This window comes from Bos indicus x Bos taurus, chromosome 20 (genome assembly GCF_003369695.1).
Source record: "Bos indicus x Bos taurus breed Angus x Brahman F1 hybrid chromosome 20, Bos_hybrid_MaternalHap_v2.0, whole genome shotgun sequence".
In the NCBI taxonomy this organism is placed as follows: domain Eukaryota; kingdom Metazoa; phylum Chordata; class Mammalia; order Artiodactyla; family Bovidae; genus Bos; species Bos indicus x Bos taurus.
Genome location: NC_040095.1, coordinates 67,585,206 through 67,602,145, shown reverse-complemented (window position 1 = coordinate 67,602,145; position 16,940 = coordinate 67,585,206). Strand labels below are relative to the sequence as shown.

Genomic DNA, 16,940 nt, shown 5'->3' with positions numbered 1-16,940 from the left:
AAGTAGAGGCACAGGCGCCCTGAAGCTCCATCTGAAGCAGGAAGTAGAGGCACAGACGCCCTGAAGCACCACCTGAAACAGGAAGTAGAGGCACAGACGCCGTGAAACGCCACCTGAAACAGGAATTAGAGGCATAGACGCCATGAAATGCCACCTGAAACAGGAAGTAGAGGCATTGAAGCACCATCTGAAACAGGAAGAAGAGGCACAGACGCCCTGAAGCACCATCTGAAACAGGAAGTAGAGGCACAGGCGCAGTGAAAGGCCACCTGAAAAAGGAAGTAGAGTCACAGACGCCCTGAATCGCCACCTGAAACAAGAAGAAGAGGCACAGACGCCCTGAGGTGCCATCTGAAACAGGAATAGAGGCACAGTCACTCTGAAGCGCCACCTGAAACTGGAAGTAGAGGCACAGATGCCGTGAAATGCCATTTTTCAGACAGAACCATGTGGAAGTTTTGCTGTGTTGCATTTTCTTTATAACAGGAAGCACCCTGTAGATGCAGATATTAAATGTCTTGGGAAATAGTGCAGCACTGGTTCAAGTATTTAGAACAGTTGTACAGGTCATTTAAGAAATGTTTTCGTCACGTGCACTGCAGCCCCCACCAGCTTTCCTGAAGGTCCCATCATTTCATGAGCCCCACGGTCTACCCTTCACTAAGATGTTCCTTTGGATCTAAAAGCATAAATAATTTCTTACAGTTGGAGAGGCTTTTTATTGTGGTTAAACCTCAGATCTTGTTTTATTTTGCTCACGAATCAGCCATGTGGAGCTTCCTTCCTCTGCACATGCCATTGTTCTTTCTCATCTTTCTTTGCATGAACCCTTCATTCTTTCTCTTCGGAAAGAGCCAGACTTGATCTGAAGAGTTGACTCATCTGTCCATCTTCTCCCACTCCTTTCCTGGGTCCTTCAGGCGAAGCTCTTTTCTAATGGCAAGCCCACCCTGCACCATGTTCTTTCCCTTGTAGCAGGGGAACCTCTTCCCGTGTTCACCAGTGGTGATTTACACCGATCTACTCCCTCTAAGACCATTCTTGAGAGAGTAGGTCTGGTCATATTGCTTATGAAACCCCATGCCTATCTAGATACCTGGCACATTCTAGACCTTCATCAAAGATTTGGGGTTGGTGGATGGGTGGGTAAATGAATGAATGGATGACTGGCTAGAGAAATGGACACGTCAGCAAGTTTCATAGTCATCTTTAACATGGAAATGAGGATTCAGAGTTGCAGAAGTTAGTGAAAGGTAGGAGCAAGAGTGAATTATAAAATGTTATGTGTTATTGGTTTTTAATTTCTTAATTTTTAATTATTTGTACTTTTCTTCAATGTCTGGATTAAGCATATTTTATTTTTAATTTAGGAAGTATAATTTTGTTAAATGTATGATGAATAAATAGAAATAAATAGAGCTTCGGGGATAGAATGAAGTTGGACCATGTCTAGAACATGAGACTTCTGGGTCATTAGTCTACCATGAGTACCTACTCCTGAGTAGACATTAGCTTTTAATTTATATAAGTTGTTTTTCCCTTAAACTTTTCAGTAATACTGGGCTTTCCAGGTATCTCAGTGGTAAAGAACCCACTTGCCAAAGCAAGAGATGCATATTTGATCCGTGGGTTAGGAAGATCCCCTGAAGGAGGAAATGGCAACTCACTCTAGTGTTCTTGCCTGGAAGATTCCATGGACTCAGGAGCCTGGCAGGCTACAGTCCATAGGGTGGCAAAAGAGTCACACACGACTTAACAACTAAACAATGACAACATTTTATCACAGCTGTGTGGACTATTTGTAATACTAATGAACTTCTTTCCATTTTAGGATATCTGTAAAGCCCTGTGGTGCCACCGGATAGGAAGGAAATGTGAGACTAAATTCATGCCAGCTGCAGAAGGCACTACTTGTGGGCATGACATGGTAAGAAACTCACCTTAGGTACAGACATCATATTCACATGTCAGCCTTTCAGCCATGCATCCTTCCTCCTTTTGTCTTTGTATTTCTGAGCCTGTCTTCCTGATCTTTATGTTCCTATCTGATACAACTGAGCGACTGAACTGAACTGATACTATGTCGAAAGATTGCTTAATTTATATTAATTCTATGAAGAGGACTGACTCCCCTTCTCACTTTTCTAGTGATGCATTGATGAGATACCTGCAATTACTAGACACTGATGTCAGGCAACAGGTGATGGCTGATTCTGTTTAATGAGGGATAATGTTAAACTCTTGACTACCTTATAATCATACAAAGAACTAGTGTTCAGTAGTTCTGATAAAGCCTCAGAGCATCCATTGAAGACTGTTGAACAGAGCCTTTTGACTATTGCTCCTGGGAAAATAAGATGCTGTCCTGGGGAAAAGAGAAAATTCATAAGATGGCAAGTTCATTACTAGCTGGGAGACAATGACAATTCTGTCATTAAAACTGAAAATTAAATTCTCTTACTGCTAAAGAGTAATATTTTAATTATTTTTATTTAAGCTGCGTGATTGTATTTTTCAAACTATAAAAGGCTACTGAAAAAGACAGAAATATGTCAGAACCGAATTGTCACTGTAGCCATTTTTTCTTCTATATATCTGAACTTTTTAGTGATGCTAACAAGTACAAAAGAGAAACATATGCCTGAATATTATTGATCTAGTACATTTAAATTCTGAAGTAAACTTTGTTACACTATAAACATATTTAAATGTGAGTACAGAAAGAAAGGATTTACAGTATTAAGAAACAATGTTAACGTGCTTTCAGGTTAAATTATTGCAGCGCTGACTGAGAAAATGAAGAGAAGTGAGGTAAATTTGCCTAGGAATAGCACCTAAGAACCATTCGTCCTACATCTGTTAATATGCTTTATTTTCAGACCTTCCAAGGGTGAGATTGATATTTAAATCTGTCTAGTGATATATACAGCAGTAAACTAGTCCATAACAAAAAAGTCTAATAAGAATGCTTTTAGTTTCTCAAAAGGCAGAAGGAGAAGAGAGTGACAGAGGATAAAACGGCTGGATGGCATCCTGTGGACATGAACTTGAGCAAACTCAGGGAGATAGTGAGAGACAGGGAAGCCTGGAATGCTACAGTCCATGGGGTCGCAAAGAGTCAGACATGACTTGACGACTAAACAATAGTTTCTCAAAAGAGGAAATGCATTTGCTGAGGTACTGCAATGTAGAAATGCCAGTTGTCACAGGATACCAGGGAATTTGGACTTCCCTGGTGGCTTAGATGGTAAAGAATCTGCCCATGATGCAGGAGATCCAGGTTGTATCCCTGGGTCCTGAAGATCCCCTGGAGAAGGAAATGGCTACCCACTCCAGTGTTCTTGCCTGGAGAATTCCATGAACGGAGGAGCTTGGTGGGCTACAGTCCATGGGTTCCCAAAGAGTTGGACACAACTGAGTGACTGACACTTTAACCAGGCAATTTACCTGAGCTTTAAGCTGCAGGTGATCATGACTCCCTGCATATACTTGATTGCAAAGTTTTCAAAATTATGCTGATTTCTTGAAAGATTGGTAGCCCTCCCATTGTTGCCCTGGTGATGGTGCACACCAGTGTGGCTTGGCTCTCCAGGCAGCCTGCTTTCTTTAAAATCTACTATTTTTCAGGGATGATGTAATAACTCTGGTGCTACCCGTGTATTATCATTACATTCTGTTTACCTTGAAAGCACAATTGTTGTTGTTCAATTTCTAAGTTGTGTCTGACTCTTTGGGTCCCCAGGGACTGCAGTACACACCAGGCTCCCCTATCCTTCACTATCTCCTGAGTTTGCATAAACTGATGTCCATTGAGTCAGTGATGGCATCCAACCATCTCATCCTCTGTTGCTGATTTTCCGTGGTATTTTTTTTTTCATTATGTTTCCAAATAGAGCTTTTTCCTTCAAATTGAAAAGAATCAGTGTATATTAAGCCAGAATGGATCCTTACGAATTGCACGGCGTTAAGTGTTCTGCCTAGAATCTCATGGGTGCCCAGTGGCCAGGATGGGACAAGCATCAGAGGCCCCTGTAAAACTTCTTTGGTGTTAGTGGTGTGTCTTTGTGCATCACTGGTCCACAGTGTCCATGAGGTGTACTGACTGAGAAGCGAGCATTACCAAAAGTCAGTGTGCCAGTACTTTGGGGTATTCGAGAGCAGTGGGTATGTTCTAGATAACTGACAGTAGCTCTCAAGCTTCTGTATATCTCTTTCCTGAATGGGAGCCTATTCCCCTCCACCGGCTACAACAATGAGGCTCTGGGTGGACCTGCATGCTGGTACACCTGACCCGTGGTCAGTGCATCTTTTAGTGACAAGAGCTGTCCTTAGAGCATTATATACATTGAATCCCCACAAGCATCCGGAGGGTAAACCTACGGTAGCCCCCACTGTAGACCCAAGAACTCTTCCAGGAAAAAGACACTGGGTTCCCTGTGCTCTCGCCATGAGAAATCCATAGCAAGGGGATGAGGACTACAGCCTGGATGCATGCCAAAGCAGACTCTGGTTCTTCAGTGATCCCTAATGTAAAATTAAACCAGCTCTCACTTTGTGATTACGTTTGGTACAAGGACTGGGTCATTACCTTGGGTCCCTGGAACAACTCAGTCTGGTGGTTTCCATCATGCCTGATACTCAGAGGAGGGCAGGCTCAGGGCACCTGAGTCAGTGCCCAGATCATGCACCTGGCTGAGCTGATATGTAGGGCTCATTTTCTCCTCCACGGCATCAGTTTTCGTGACTCATTATGCTGCTTCCCTGTCTGTACTGGGTTTCAGAGTGACAGTGGATTTCGTGGTCAGCATCACAACAGGATGTGTGCTTCATGGTGACATCACACTGCCCAAGAGAAAGCCTTCTTTCAAGTCATCAATAAAATATAAAACTGCGACCAAATGGAATGGTTCTTAGAAATACAACCAGTGCTTCTTCAGACATTTTGTGTGTCTACTTAACACAAAGATCTTATGCTGACCACCTCACTCACCAGCTGCAGGGGTCTGCAACCTGTGAGAAATTATGCTCGAAATTGTGTGCGTGTATGTATGTTTGTGTGTCTACATGCAACTTTCTTGGGAGAAGATGTAATGGCTTCTCCTCAAATTCACAAAAAAAATAACTTTTTAAAAATAATTTTTAAGAATATTCACTTAAGGATAATCTTGGTCATATATCCAGAGAAAATGATAATTTGAAAAGGTACATGCACCCATATGTTCATAACAGCACTATTTACAGTACCCAAGATATGAGAGCAACCTAAATGTCCATCAACAGATGAATGGATAAAGAAGATTTGGTACATGTATGCAATGGAATATCACTCAGCCATAAAAAGGAGTGAAATAATGGCATTTGCAGCAGCACGGATGGACCTAGAGATTATCGTACTAAGTGAGAAAGACAAATATCATATGATATGTGGAGTCTAAAAAATGACACAAGTGAATTTATAAATGAAACAGAAATAGACTCACAGATATAGGAAACAACATATGGCAACCAAAAGGGAATAAAGTAGGAGCGTGGCATTAACAGATGCACACCACTATACATAAAGTAGACAGCAAGGACCTACTTTACAGCATGGGGAACTATATTATATATTGTATAATAACCTACAAGTGAAAAGATTCTGAAAAAAAAAGTACATATTTATGTAAGTATAACTGAATCACTTTGCCATAAACCTGAAACTAGCACAGTATTGTAAATCAACTTCACTTCAATTTTACAAAAGTACACTCTGACAAAAACAGCAAAAAAAAAAATTCTGTTTTTTGCAATACAATTATTGAAGCAATGATTATCAGAGCAAAAGCCTGGAAATGATGCAAGTGTTCATCAGAAGGACATGGATTGGAAACACACTTACTGGAATGTTTTGTTGCTGCAACAAAGGAGTGAGGGATGTGTCTACCTTCTTCTATGGAATGAACTACAGAATATAGAGTTAAGTGAAAAAAAGAGAATGGAAAAAGATGTGGGTAACATGGAGTCATTTATGAAAGAAAAGGAATGATTAATCTACATTATTTGCTTACATCAAAAAATAAAAGAATAAACTCCAAGTTTCAGAAAAACATTACATAAACCCTTTGTTGTTGTTCAGTCTCTCAGTCGGGTCCAACTCTTTGTGACCCCATGGGCTGCAGCACACCAGGCTTCCCTGCCCTTCACTACCTCCCAGAGCTTGCTCAAACTCATGTTCATTGAGTCAGTGACGCCATCCAACCATCTCATCCTCTGTCGTCCCTTCCCCTCCTGCCTTCACTCTTCCCCAGAATCAGGGTCTTTTCTAATGAGTTGGCTCATCTCATCATGTGGCCAAAGGATTGGAGATTCAGCTTCAGCATCAGTCTTTCCAGGGAATATTCAGGACTGATTTCCTTCAGGACTGGTTTGATCTCCTTGCAGTCCAAGGAACTCTCAAGAGTCTTCTCTAACACCACAGTTCAAAAGCATCAGTTCTTCAGTGCTCAGCCTTCTTTATGGTCCAACACTCACATCCATACCTGACTACTGGAAAAATGATAGTTTTGATTCTATGGACCTTTGTTGGAAAACTAATGTCTCTGCTTTTTAATACGTTGTCTAGGTTTTTCATAACTTTCCTTCCAAAGACCAAGTGTCTTTTAATTTCATTGCTGTAGTCACCATCTGCAATGATTTTGGAGCCCAAGAAAATAAAGTCTGTCACTGTCTCCATTGTTTCCCCATCTATTTGGCATGAAGTGATGGGACTGGATGCCATGGTCTTCATTTTTTGAATGTTGAGTTTTAAGCCAGCTTTTTCACTCTCCTCTTTCACCTTCATCAAGAGGGTCTTTAGTTCTTCTTCACTTTCTGCCATAAGGGTGTATGCGTATCTGAAGTTGTTGATATTTCTCCCAACAATCTTGATTCCAGTTTGTGCTTCATCCAGCCTGGCATTTCGCATGATGTACTCTGCATATAAGTTAATTAAGCAGGGTGACAATATACAGCCTTGATGTACTCCTTTCCCAATTTGGAACCAGTCTGTAGTTCCATGTCTGTTTCTAACTGTTGCTTCTTGACCTGCATACAGCTTTCTCAGGAGACAGGTAAGGTGGTCTGGTATTCCCATCTCTTGAAGAACTGTCCACAATTTGTTGTGATCCACACAGTCAAAGGCTTTAGCATAGTCAATTAAGCAGAAGTAGATGTTTTTCTGGAATTCTCTTGCTTTTACTATGATCCAGTGGATGTTGGCAATTTGATCTCTGATTCTTTGTGTCATTTTAAAACAAATCCTTACATCATGTAAACACTTTATGTCATTTTAAAATAAAACTAGACCAAATTTTATTAAAGTAATTTATAAGCATCCCAAGAAAAATGAAATAATTTAACCTAAACAAGTCCCATTTAGGCTTTAAGTCAAGGTATTGGCTTAACCATGACTTGACAGAGGAATTAGCCAAGTGACTTTATTTTTTTTATTGTTACATTATCTATTTTATTTTTAAACTTTACAATGTTGTATTGGTTTTGCCAAACATCGAAATGAATCTGCCACAGGTACACATGTGTTCCCCATCCTGAACCCTCCTCCCTCCTCCCTCCCCATACCCTGCCTCTGGGTCGTCCCAGTGCACCAGCCCCAAGCATCCAGTATCGAGCATCGAACCCAGCGCTTTCTGCATCTCAGGTCGAATGTATGCAGTAGACACCAAGTACTAGAAGGAATCATAAGCTGTTTTCAGCGACCATATCAATATTGGTAGGTTGTTTTTGCCTTCCTAGAACTATTATTTTCTAGTCTCCTACACAGTGTTTGCCATCAGAATGCCGACTGTGCCCAGTGCGTAAGTCCATCAGTGAGAAAACCCAGGCCACTGAATGCAGCTCTCTATCTTGTGTAGCTTTTGCACGTGGTGCCAGTGCAGGAACCACGGGGACTTTAGCAGAATAACATCAATGGGCGCTTCTCTGGAGGAAGGGGAGCTGATAGCATCCCCGGCCTCCCCAGGACAGGTGGAGCCCTGTGTGGGTTGTCTCGTGTCCTCAGAAGGCTGTGTGACCTCTGACAGGCATCACTTAAAGCCTCCAGGCTCCCAGCCCAGGTGCTTCGGAGTAAAAGCACGAAGCACCGGACGGAAATGACAAGGTGTTGAGACACACAGACCCTCCAGCTGGACTTTTCTGCCTGACAGTCAGTCTGTTCTGACAGCAAGAGATGAAGAGCGTGTTGTTGCCAGGGAAGATTAGAGTTCACACACCTGAGAGGTGAACAGTTGGACTACGTGTTCCTACAACAAAACTTGACTACATGTGTGAGATTCCAGCAGCTCAGACAGATGCCTGAAAACTAGTCTTCTCTGTATCTTCCCTTCATGCAGATTTATAGAACAAGGCTAACTTTGGAAAGAATAAAAGTGGCATTGACATATATACACTGCCGTGTGTGAAATAGACAGCTAGTGGGAAGCTGCGGTGTAACACAGGGAGCTCAGCCTGGTGCTCCATGATGACCAGAGGGGTGGGATGCGGGTGAGGGGGTCTGGGAAGGAAGCTCCAGGAGGAGGAGACATAAGTATACATGTGGCTGATTCACATTGTGGTACAGCAGAAACTAACACAATGCTGTAAAGCAGTTATACTTCAATTAAAAAAAAAAAGAAGCGTTAAATGCATTTTCATTATGTGCTCCTGAGGGCAGGGAGACTGATATCTGCTTATACTACCAAGTTTCCAGGGCTGAGCATTGCTGTAGTGATGAAGTCAGTCTCCACCCACAGTCAGATCACTGTTCTTGTTTTTGTTTTAATTTTCAGTGGTGCCGCGGAGGACAGTGTGTGAAATACGGGGACGAAGGCCCCAAGCCCACTCATGGTCACTGGTCAGACTGGTCTCCCTGGTCTCCTTGCTCCAGGACCTGCGGAGGAGGGGTGTCGCACAGGGACAGACTCTGCACAAACCCCAGGTGAGCGCTCAGACCTCCGTCCTCCCCAGCGAGCCATCTCTCTGTGACAAACTTCCCAAAGAGTATGTGGAAGGAAGCTCAGTGAAAATAATTCTGTACTTCTTGTATTACTGCAAAAGAATTCCAAGGCAGAAAGCCCTTTCACTCAGGCATTTATTGTATAGTTATGTCTCTGTGATATGATTTAAGGTGCTTGTAACTATTTGACCACAACAAAAGTAACTGTGCATGGATGCTCAGCTTCTCAGTCATATATAACCCTTTGCGTCCCCATAGACCTACCAGGCTCCTCTCTCCATGGAACTTCCCAGGCAAAAATACCAGAGTGAGTTGCCATTTCCTTCTTAAAGGGATCTTCCCAACCCAGGAGTTGAACCCAACTCTCCTGCATTAGCAGGCAGATTCTTTACAGCAGAGTCACCAGGGAAGCCCCAAAAGTAACAGACCCGACAACAATATTCAGGAACTCAATTGTAGTCCGTTTACATGAAATACCAAGGTTCTGCCTAAAATATGGAAATAAGTCATAAGAAAAATATAGAGAACACAAATGAGTGAGAATCAGTAGGGACAGTTTTTTCAAGTGAGAAAAACAAAGCCTTGGTTTTTCATCAAGGATATTTCCCTGCGCGGTGTGTGGTTTCATTGTGTCTTCTGTGGGAGACAAGGGTGTTAGAAGCAGAACTCAGTGCGGTGGAGTGAAAGGGTGTTCAGCCCTCATTGTACACCTTTATTTGTTTAACTTACGTTGACACTAAGCAAAATGATTTATATTAGTCCTGTCTTTAATGCATGAGACCCAGGTGGTCTCCTGCTTTGGCAGGGTGCTCCCCTTCGGGGGTGCCTGCGTGAATTCTAGGGGTGAAGGGGTTGTTTACTGTCCCTTGCAGCCAGTGGAGGACGACTGCTCCTTCCATCCCCTTCCTTGTCACAGGAAGCTGGGAGTGGAAGGAAGCTGCCATCTGGAGAATGAAGCAGTTGAATTTTAGGCTCATTTCTGCTTTTCACCACTGCCCTTAGTCATGCTCTGCTTTTAGATCAGAGAACAGAGGTGCCCACCTGCCTCCTAGAGTTCAGTTCAGTCGCTCAGTCGTGTCCGACTCTTTGCGACCCCATGAATTGCAGCACGCCAGGCCTCCCTGTCCATCACCAACTCCTGGAGTTCACTCAAACTCACGTCCATCGAGTCAGTGGGGAGACGAGCAAATACATGCCACCCGCTTTCAAAGTTCTAACCTGTTGTATCAATATTGCAAACAATACACCCAATAAAAAAGGAAAACACTACCCATGTTGTAAGTATGTAACAAGTGCAAGGGGCTTCTTAGAAAGGCACTTTCCTTGACTGGTGACAGTAAATACCTTAACATTACCTGCTCCCTCTCCCTAACAAGCCCGATTCAAGGCAGGGTTAAGTAGCTGTTCTAAGGCGAGTTTCTAACCATGAACTACACATTTCAGACCATCGCATGGAGGCAAGTTTTGTGTGGGCTCCACGCGAACTCTGAAGCTTTGCAACAGTCACACATGTCCCCACAACAGCATCGACTTCCGCGCCCAGCAGTGCGCCGAGTTCAATGGCAAACGGTTCCGAGGATGGTTCTACAAGTGGAAGCCATACACCCACGTGGAAGGTAAATCTCAAATCATGCTTTCTGGTAGCAGCCTCGGCTTCTTCACTCTTTAAAGAACTGCATAGTCTGTAGAGTGGGTCCAGGTAGACCGAATATTGTGAGGCCAGTCACAGATTCTGTTCTGGTTGTTAGGTCTGTTCTACCTGCCCCAAGGCATCTTATTTAAACCTGACGAGCTGTGTGCTCAGAAAAACAGCAAGCTAGATAGTGAGTCTGTGCAAAATACCGTGGAATCTTTAAAGAAGTGATGAAACACTCAAAGTAGATGATTTATTGATAATGAATCAATTCTTTTAAAATTACAAATCACAGTAGTTGATGGTGATATGGCGATGAGTGTATCGCCCACTGAATGATTAGCATTGCTGAAAAATGAAAGATAAAATATCCGTATCTTTTGGAAAATCAGATACTATACTGTATTTGGAAAGGTTTGATCTATAATTTAGGAACCAAGAAGCTTATTTGTACTGTATGTAAGATTTTACTCTCCAGGTGGAGAGAAATATGCATTATTCTTATCATTATAATAACTTGAGTATAATTTGAGAATAAGTATAATATAGTAGTATAATTTGAGAATAAGTTCAAAGAACACCTAATCATCGTGTTCTTTGGAATTGAGAATATTATCAGGAAATACTTGGGGAATACATAAGTTGGGCCTTATCTCACCTGGCACTCACTTTAACTATCTCAATATATATATAATGTTATCATGGTGAGAGGTTTATGAAATCAATAAATTCTGTAAGGAAAATTGAAGCAGTTTTATACAAAGGATTTTTTTGTTGGGTTATTACTTCCATACTCAGTAAAAATTAAGCCAGTAAGAAACAAGTAAGCAGAAGAATAAAGGAGAAAGAACCTTGAGATCAGGGTCAAAAAATCTGTGTGCTGTTTCTGGTTTTCCTAGTCTTCAGTAAATATGGTCATTGATCATGAAAACAAATATTAAATTTGATTCTTAGCATTATTCAGTCAGTTCTGTTATCCTGCACAATAAAGGACATATTTGTATATGAGCATTGGGCCAATGAAAATTCCTAAGGCAGGTAAATATTTATTATCAACTGTTCCCTTGTTTAATATTTATTATCAACTCTTCCCTTCTTTACTGAGAAGAGAACAAAGGAAAAAAATTTCTACAAAAGTTCATATTAGCCATATAAATCATAAATCCTTGAAATGGATTACCGAGAGGGGGTGTGAACTTGATCTTCCAGTCTTAAGTACATAATGAGATCTATATTCTCCGTGTTACAATATTTTTGGCAATTCATTATATTTTTTAAGAAAAACCAATATTCTTTGGAGATTTCATCCAAAAGTTATTTCCTTTATCAGTTTAAAAATATTATGTGTTTTAGTAAATATAGTAGCTAATTAAGAAATTTTGTGATTATTTCAATTATTTTATTATACTTTATTTGTAAGAATTTTGTATATTGCTGCACAATGGTAGTGATTTTTTGCATTTATACACAGATCAATTAATTATACTAGTAAAATAGTTGAACAGGAATGTAGTTCAAGTCAACAAATGTTTATTGAATGCCTGTTATGTGCCAACCACTGTGTATAGAATGAGTATCAATAAAGGACACAGTAGAGTAAAATAAAAATTAATAGTGAAGCTTTAAAAAATAATTTAAAAATGAAAGGGAAAATGAAGCCAAAAGAGGCAATTTTAAAAATGTCTTTGCTATGTATTATTGTGTGGGAGTTTTTATGGGCAAAAAAAGAAAAAAAATAGTCTATAACATTTAGAGCAAAAAGTGATCAGAGCTTAAGTATCTTTCTTATTTGTGTTTGTGTGTGTATTTCTTTTTAAGATCAGGACTTCTGCAAACTCTACTGTATCGCAGAAGGATTTGATTTCTTCTTTTCTTTGTCAAATAAAGTCACAGATGGGACTCCATGCTCGGAGGATAGCCGTAATGTTTGTATAGATGGGATATGTGAGGTAATAATGATCATTCATTCGTTCAACAAACATCTCCCAACAGTCTGCTTTGTGCCAGGCATCCTGTAAGGGGCTAGGGAGACCAAACACCGAAAACCACACCCTTTCCCTCCCTGTTGCAGCCCAGAGGGAGAGAAATCCATGAGCACAGAAGGAGGCAGTTTGGCAGTGGAGGTGTGTGCAGAGCTCCACGGGAGGGACAAGCTGCTTCCCTCTTAGATGTGGACCCGGGAAACTCTCAGGACTGCTGGGGAGGGGAGCTAGACCTGAAAGGATGAGATGGAAGAGGGCCGAGGGGGAAACGGGGAGGGGGACCTGGTGGTACAGGAATCATGGGCTGCAGGAACGGGTTTGGTGGTCAGAGAACAAGGAGGCAGGCAGGAGCTGGGGGCGCTGAGGGTGGTGAGTGGAGGAAGAGGTGCTCACAAAGGGCCATTTGCTGGAAGACTCGGTTTTACCCTCACATTTCAGTGGAAGACACTGCGACTGGGGACCGGCAGAGTCGCAGCATCAGACGGCAGTCACCTGGCAGTGGCGTCAGAGTGAATGAAGCCAGGGACAGCTTAGAGCCAGGGGCCACTGCATCGTTCTGGCAGGGTCTTGGGGAGATCACAGCCCCACTCCTGCTGGAGAGGGACTCAGGGCATGGGCTGGGAAACAGGGGATGCTGTGTGGACCCAAAGCTCTGAGCTTATCACCATGTGCAGAAGTGAGATGTGGGGAGCATTTCGTTACATTAATAAACAAAGGGAGGGGGCTATGTGCAGTGACAAATACCGGGCTTTTCAGGGAAGTGACTCAGTATCTGTATTCAGTGGAGTCCAAAGACCTTGGTCCCAGATCTGATTTCCTCTAAAAGTGTAAACCGTGACGGCGGTCAAGTTGGACCAGCACTGTGAGGTTAGACTAAAGCAGCACACACAGGGCTTCCCTGGGGCTCAGACGGTAAAGAATCCGCCTGCAGTGCAGGAGGCCCGGATTCCATCCCTGGGTGGGCAAGATCCCTGGGAGAAGGGAATGGCAACTCAGTGCAGTGCGTTGCCTGGAGAACCCCACGGACAGAAGAGCCTGGCGGGCTACAGTCCATGGGGTTGCAAAGAGTCAGACACCAGACACAACTGAGCAACTAACACACACACACACACACACACAAACACACTGTTCAGATCTCTTTCAGCTTTAAAACGCTCAGGTCTCCACCCACCGTGTCTGATTATCAGTCAATTTGTTAAATATCTCATTGCTTTTATGTACTCTTAGTGATAGAGTGTCACAATTCCTTATTTTTAATTCTAAAGTCCAAAGAGCTGCAAAATGGAAAGTTTATTTGGCTGTAAAATATAAGGCAACTTGAATTTATGTGTTTGCAAAGCTGCCTTGAATTGATGAGACTGTCTTCAGTTATGTTTATCCCGCTCAGTGTGTGAGTTTACAAACATCATCGATGTCCCCACATCTTATGTATAACATGTTACTCACCTTCCTGCAGTCCAAAAACCCTGAGTTCTGCACTGTATCTGGTCCTGGTATTTCAAACAAGGGATTGTGGACCCTGATTACTTCATTTCTGAATGGATTTTTTTTTTTTTTTAGGTAGCCTATATTTTTTGTTAGGAAATGTAAGACTAGCAAGCGTCATAGAATTTATAAAGAGCTGCTAAAATTCTAAGACCATAGCCAAACGTGCTATAATTTGGGAATAATCGTCCCATGGCCTACGTTCCTTCTTTATCTCTACACAAGACAATTCACAAGCATGAGGTGAATTCCAGTGGACCCCCATGAGGCCACATCTCTTGTCATTTGTGCTTGGCTCTTCACGTCGGGCTGAAATTTACCCACGTCTCCCACAAGACAATCCGATAGGTGTAATCCAGGGCTCCAGACAGGACAGTCATGTAGCAATGCCAAAGAGGACAGGCTGTGTTTGCCATGAGAAGGTCTCCTTTGGACAGAAGCATAGCTTGACAGTCTCACAGTGCACATACTGGGTATCCAATAAATATTTGTTAACTCTCCCGTGTTGGTGAAACTTTTCAACTCTCCGGGGAAAGGTTTGTGACTTCGCTCCTGTTGTCTTGTCTTTCATGAATGACCCGTGGCCTCGTGGGTCCCACAGAGAGTGGGGTGTGACAATATCCTGGGGTCCGATGCTACGGAAGATGCCTGCGGCGTGTGCCGGGGCAACAACTCCAGCTGCACAATGCACAAGGGCCTCTACGCCAAGCAGCACCGCGCCAACCGTGAGTCCGCCCGTGGGATCCGCCCATCACCTAAGCAGAGACGGAAAGGGACCCTCTGTGGGAAGGAGGAGGGTGTAGTGAAAAGAGCCAATAGGCAGGGTCCTGAGAGCCCTGTGTGACTCCTGGCCTGCTTTGCTTCTCAAACCCTCTGTTTTGATTAGAAGTGGTTGCTAGGTTATTTCAATTAAAGTAGTTTTTAGAAACCATGAATATTACAATAGCTCTGTTCCAATTAAAAAAAAGAAAAAAACTCCTTTATAGGAATCATGGACCTGGATGGCCAAACTAGACCTCCAGGTTCCAAACTCTGATCCCCAAGGGCTGGTCACAGAGAGCCGCGGGCACTGGGATTGGCCCTGCGCTGCTGAAACACCACGTTCTCCCCTCCCGTTTCCTCTGCCCAGAGTATTACCAGATGGTCACCATCCCCTCCGGAGCCCGGAGCATCCGCATCTATGAAACGAACGTATCTACCTCCTACATTTCCGTGCGAAATGCACTCAAAAAGTACTACCTGAACGGACACTGGACGGTGGACTGGCCTGGCCAGTACAAGTTTTCAGGAACCACCTTTGACTACAGACGTTCCTACAAGGAGCCTGAGAGCTTAGCCTCTCCTGGGCCAACCAACGAAACGCTGATCGTGGAGGTGAACCCCAGCCTCCTGCTCTCAGGGCTTGGACGGGGGGTCTTGGGGCATTTCTGTAGGTTCAAGGCTATATTGGCAAAATATCACGTCCCCAGAAAGTTGTTTGCAGTTAATGTCTCGGAAACAAGACTAATCAATGCAGAGACTGAGTGGGCCAGTGGACCGCTCGTCTTTCGTCTCTAGACGCGTGATGAAATTTGTAAGGACACACAGCATGCAGTCCTGGGTTTTCCATCTTTATTAGTGGATTGTGACCTAAGCCTGCTTCTCTTCTGTAAGCTCTGAGGCCGTGAGAAGCGGCCGCTGTGGGGGGCTCTGTCTGTGCCTGTGTTTCAGGCGGGATCAGGATTCTTCTGAGTCCGGTGGAAACGGGAGTGAGATGAGAACCCACCGCCTGGGCCCAGTGCCAGGCAGGGACCCGCACACTCACCTCCTACCCAAGCCCCTCTGTGTTCTGCCCAAGATGGCACAGGCCCATGAGATATGCTTGAGCAACTTCTAGCAATGTCATGTGTCCCCTTGGGACCAGGCAGATGGTGGCAACACACAGCGGACACACTAATTTCACGCGTTTTTACGTTTCTGTGCACATTTAAAGGAAAAACTTGGTTCAAAAGTTGCCCCCTCAGCCTGCACCTGTGTGTGCAGTTGTGAAGCCCCCCAGGTGCCCTCCACCTGCAACGTGGGCCTCGCAGCTCCATCCCGCCATCCTTGCATCGTCCTGAGAGATGCCTCATCTCCACACGTCCCACCTCTGTCTCCCCTCTCGACCTGGGACTGCTCCCCCTCCCCTCTGTAGACATGTTCACCCTGGATTCCTGCCTTGGTTATTTCTCTCCCACCATCTCAGGCTTTTAGCTTTAACGCGCATGTGTGCTCAGTCCTATCTGACTCATTGGGACCCCTTGGACTGTAGCCCACCAGGCTCTCTGTCCATGGGATTTCCCAGGCAAGAATACTGGAGTGGGTTGCCGTTTCCTCCTCCAGGGGATCTTCCTGACCCAGGGATTGAACCTTATCTCCTGCATTGGCAGGCAGTTTCTTTACCTGGGAAGCCCCTTTTAGCTTTATTACTCACAGAGAAACAGAGATCGGTCAGGGTTGAAAGTGATCGAGGCTTACTGAGAACCCCGTTTCCCATTTCAGGATGTCAGGTGCAAGAGCAAATCTATGGCCTGCAGTGCGGCCATCTGTCCAGGGCTTATCCCTGTCCTATAGCATCTTGCCCAACTAGATTTTAGCTGTGTTGTCGGGGACGGGACTGTGGTGCCAGGGAGTCGGGGAAGATCCAGTGACTATCCACTGAGCCTTCCCATTAAGAAGCAGTGAAGGCTTCAGAGATGGGATTTCTAGTAACAGGCTAATGGCAAAGTTCCATGCTCCCCCCTCCCCACACACACACACAAAAAAGCCTGTCATCGAGATCAAGGGATCAGATACCTTTAGGAGGAAAAAGTAGTTGGCCCGTGTGGTCAGGTTTCCAGCTAGGAAGTGAAGA

At 43.7% G+C, this 16,940-nt stretch overlaps 1 protein-coding gene across 1 annotated transcript in view; it reads left to right on the top strand.

The window, feature by feature from the left end:
• Window positions 1-16,940, top strand: part of ADAMTS16 (ADAM metallopeptidase with thrombospondin type 1 motif 16) — a 193,750-nt gene that overhangs the window by 98,984 nt on the left and 77,826 nt on the right. Inside the window, exons 11-16 of the mRNA XM_027520155.1 lie at window positions 1,832-1,927; window positions 8,802-8,950; window positions 10,412-10,584; window positions 12,420-12,550; window positions 14,670-14,793; window positions 15,198-15,442. Coding sequence (XP_027375956.1) covers window positions 1,832-1,927; window positions 8,802-8,950; window positions 10,412-10,584; window positions 12,420-12,550; window positions 14,670-14,793; window positions 15,198-15,442 — 918 coding nt within the window. The remainder of the gene's footprint in view (window positions 1-1,831; window positions 1,928-8,801; window positions 8,951-10,411; window positions 10,585-12,419; window positions 12,551-14,669; window positions 14,794-15,197; window positions 15,443-16,940) is intronic.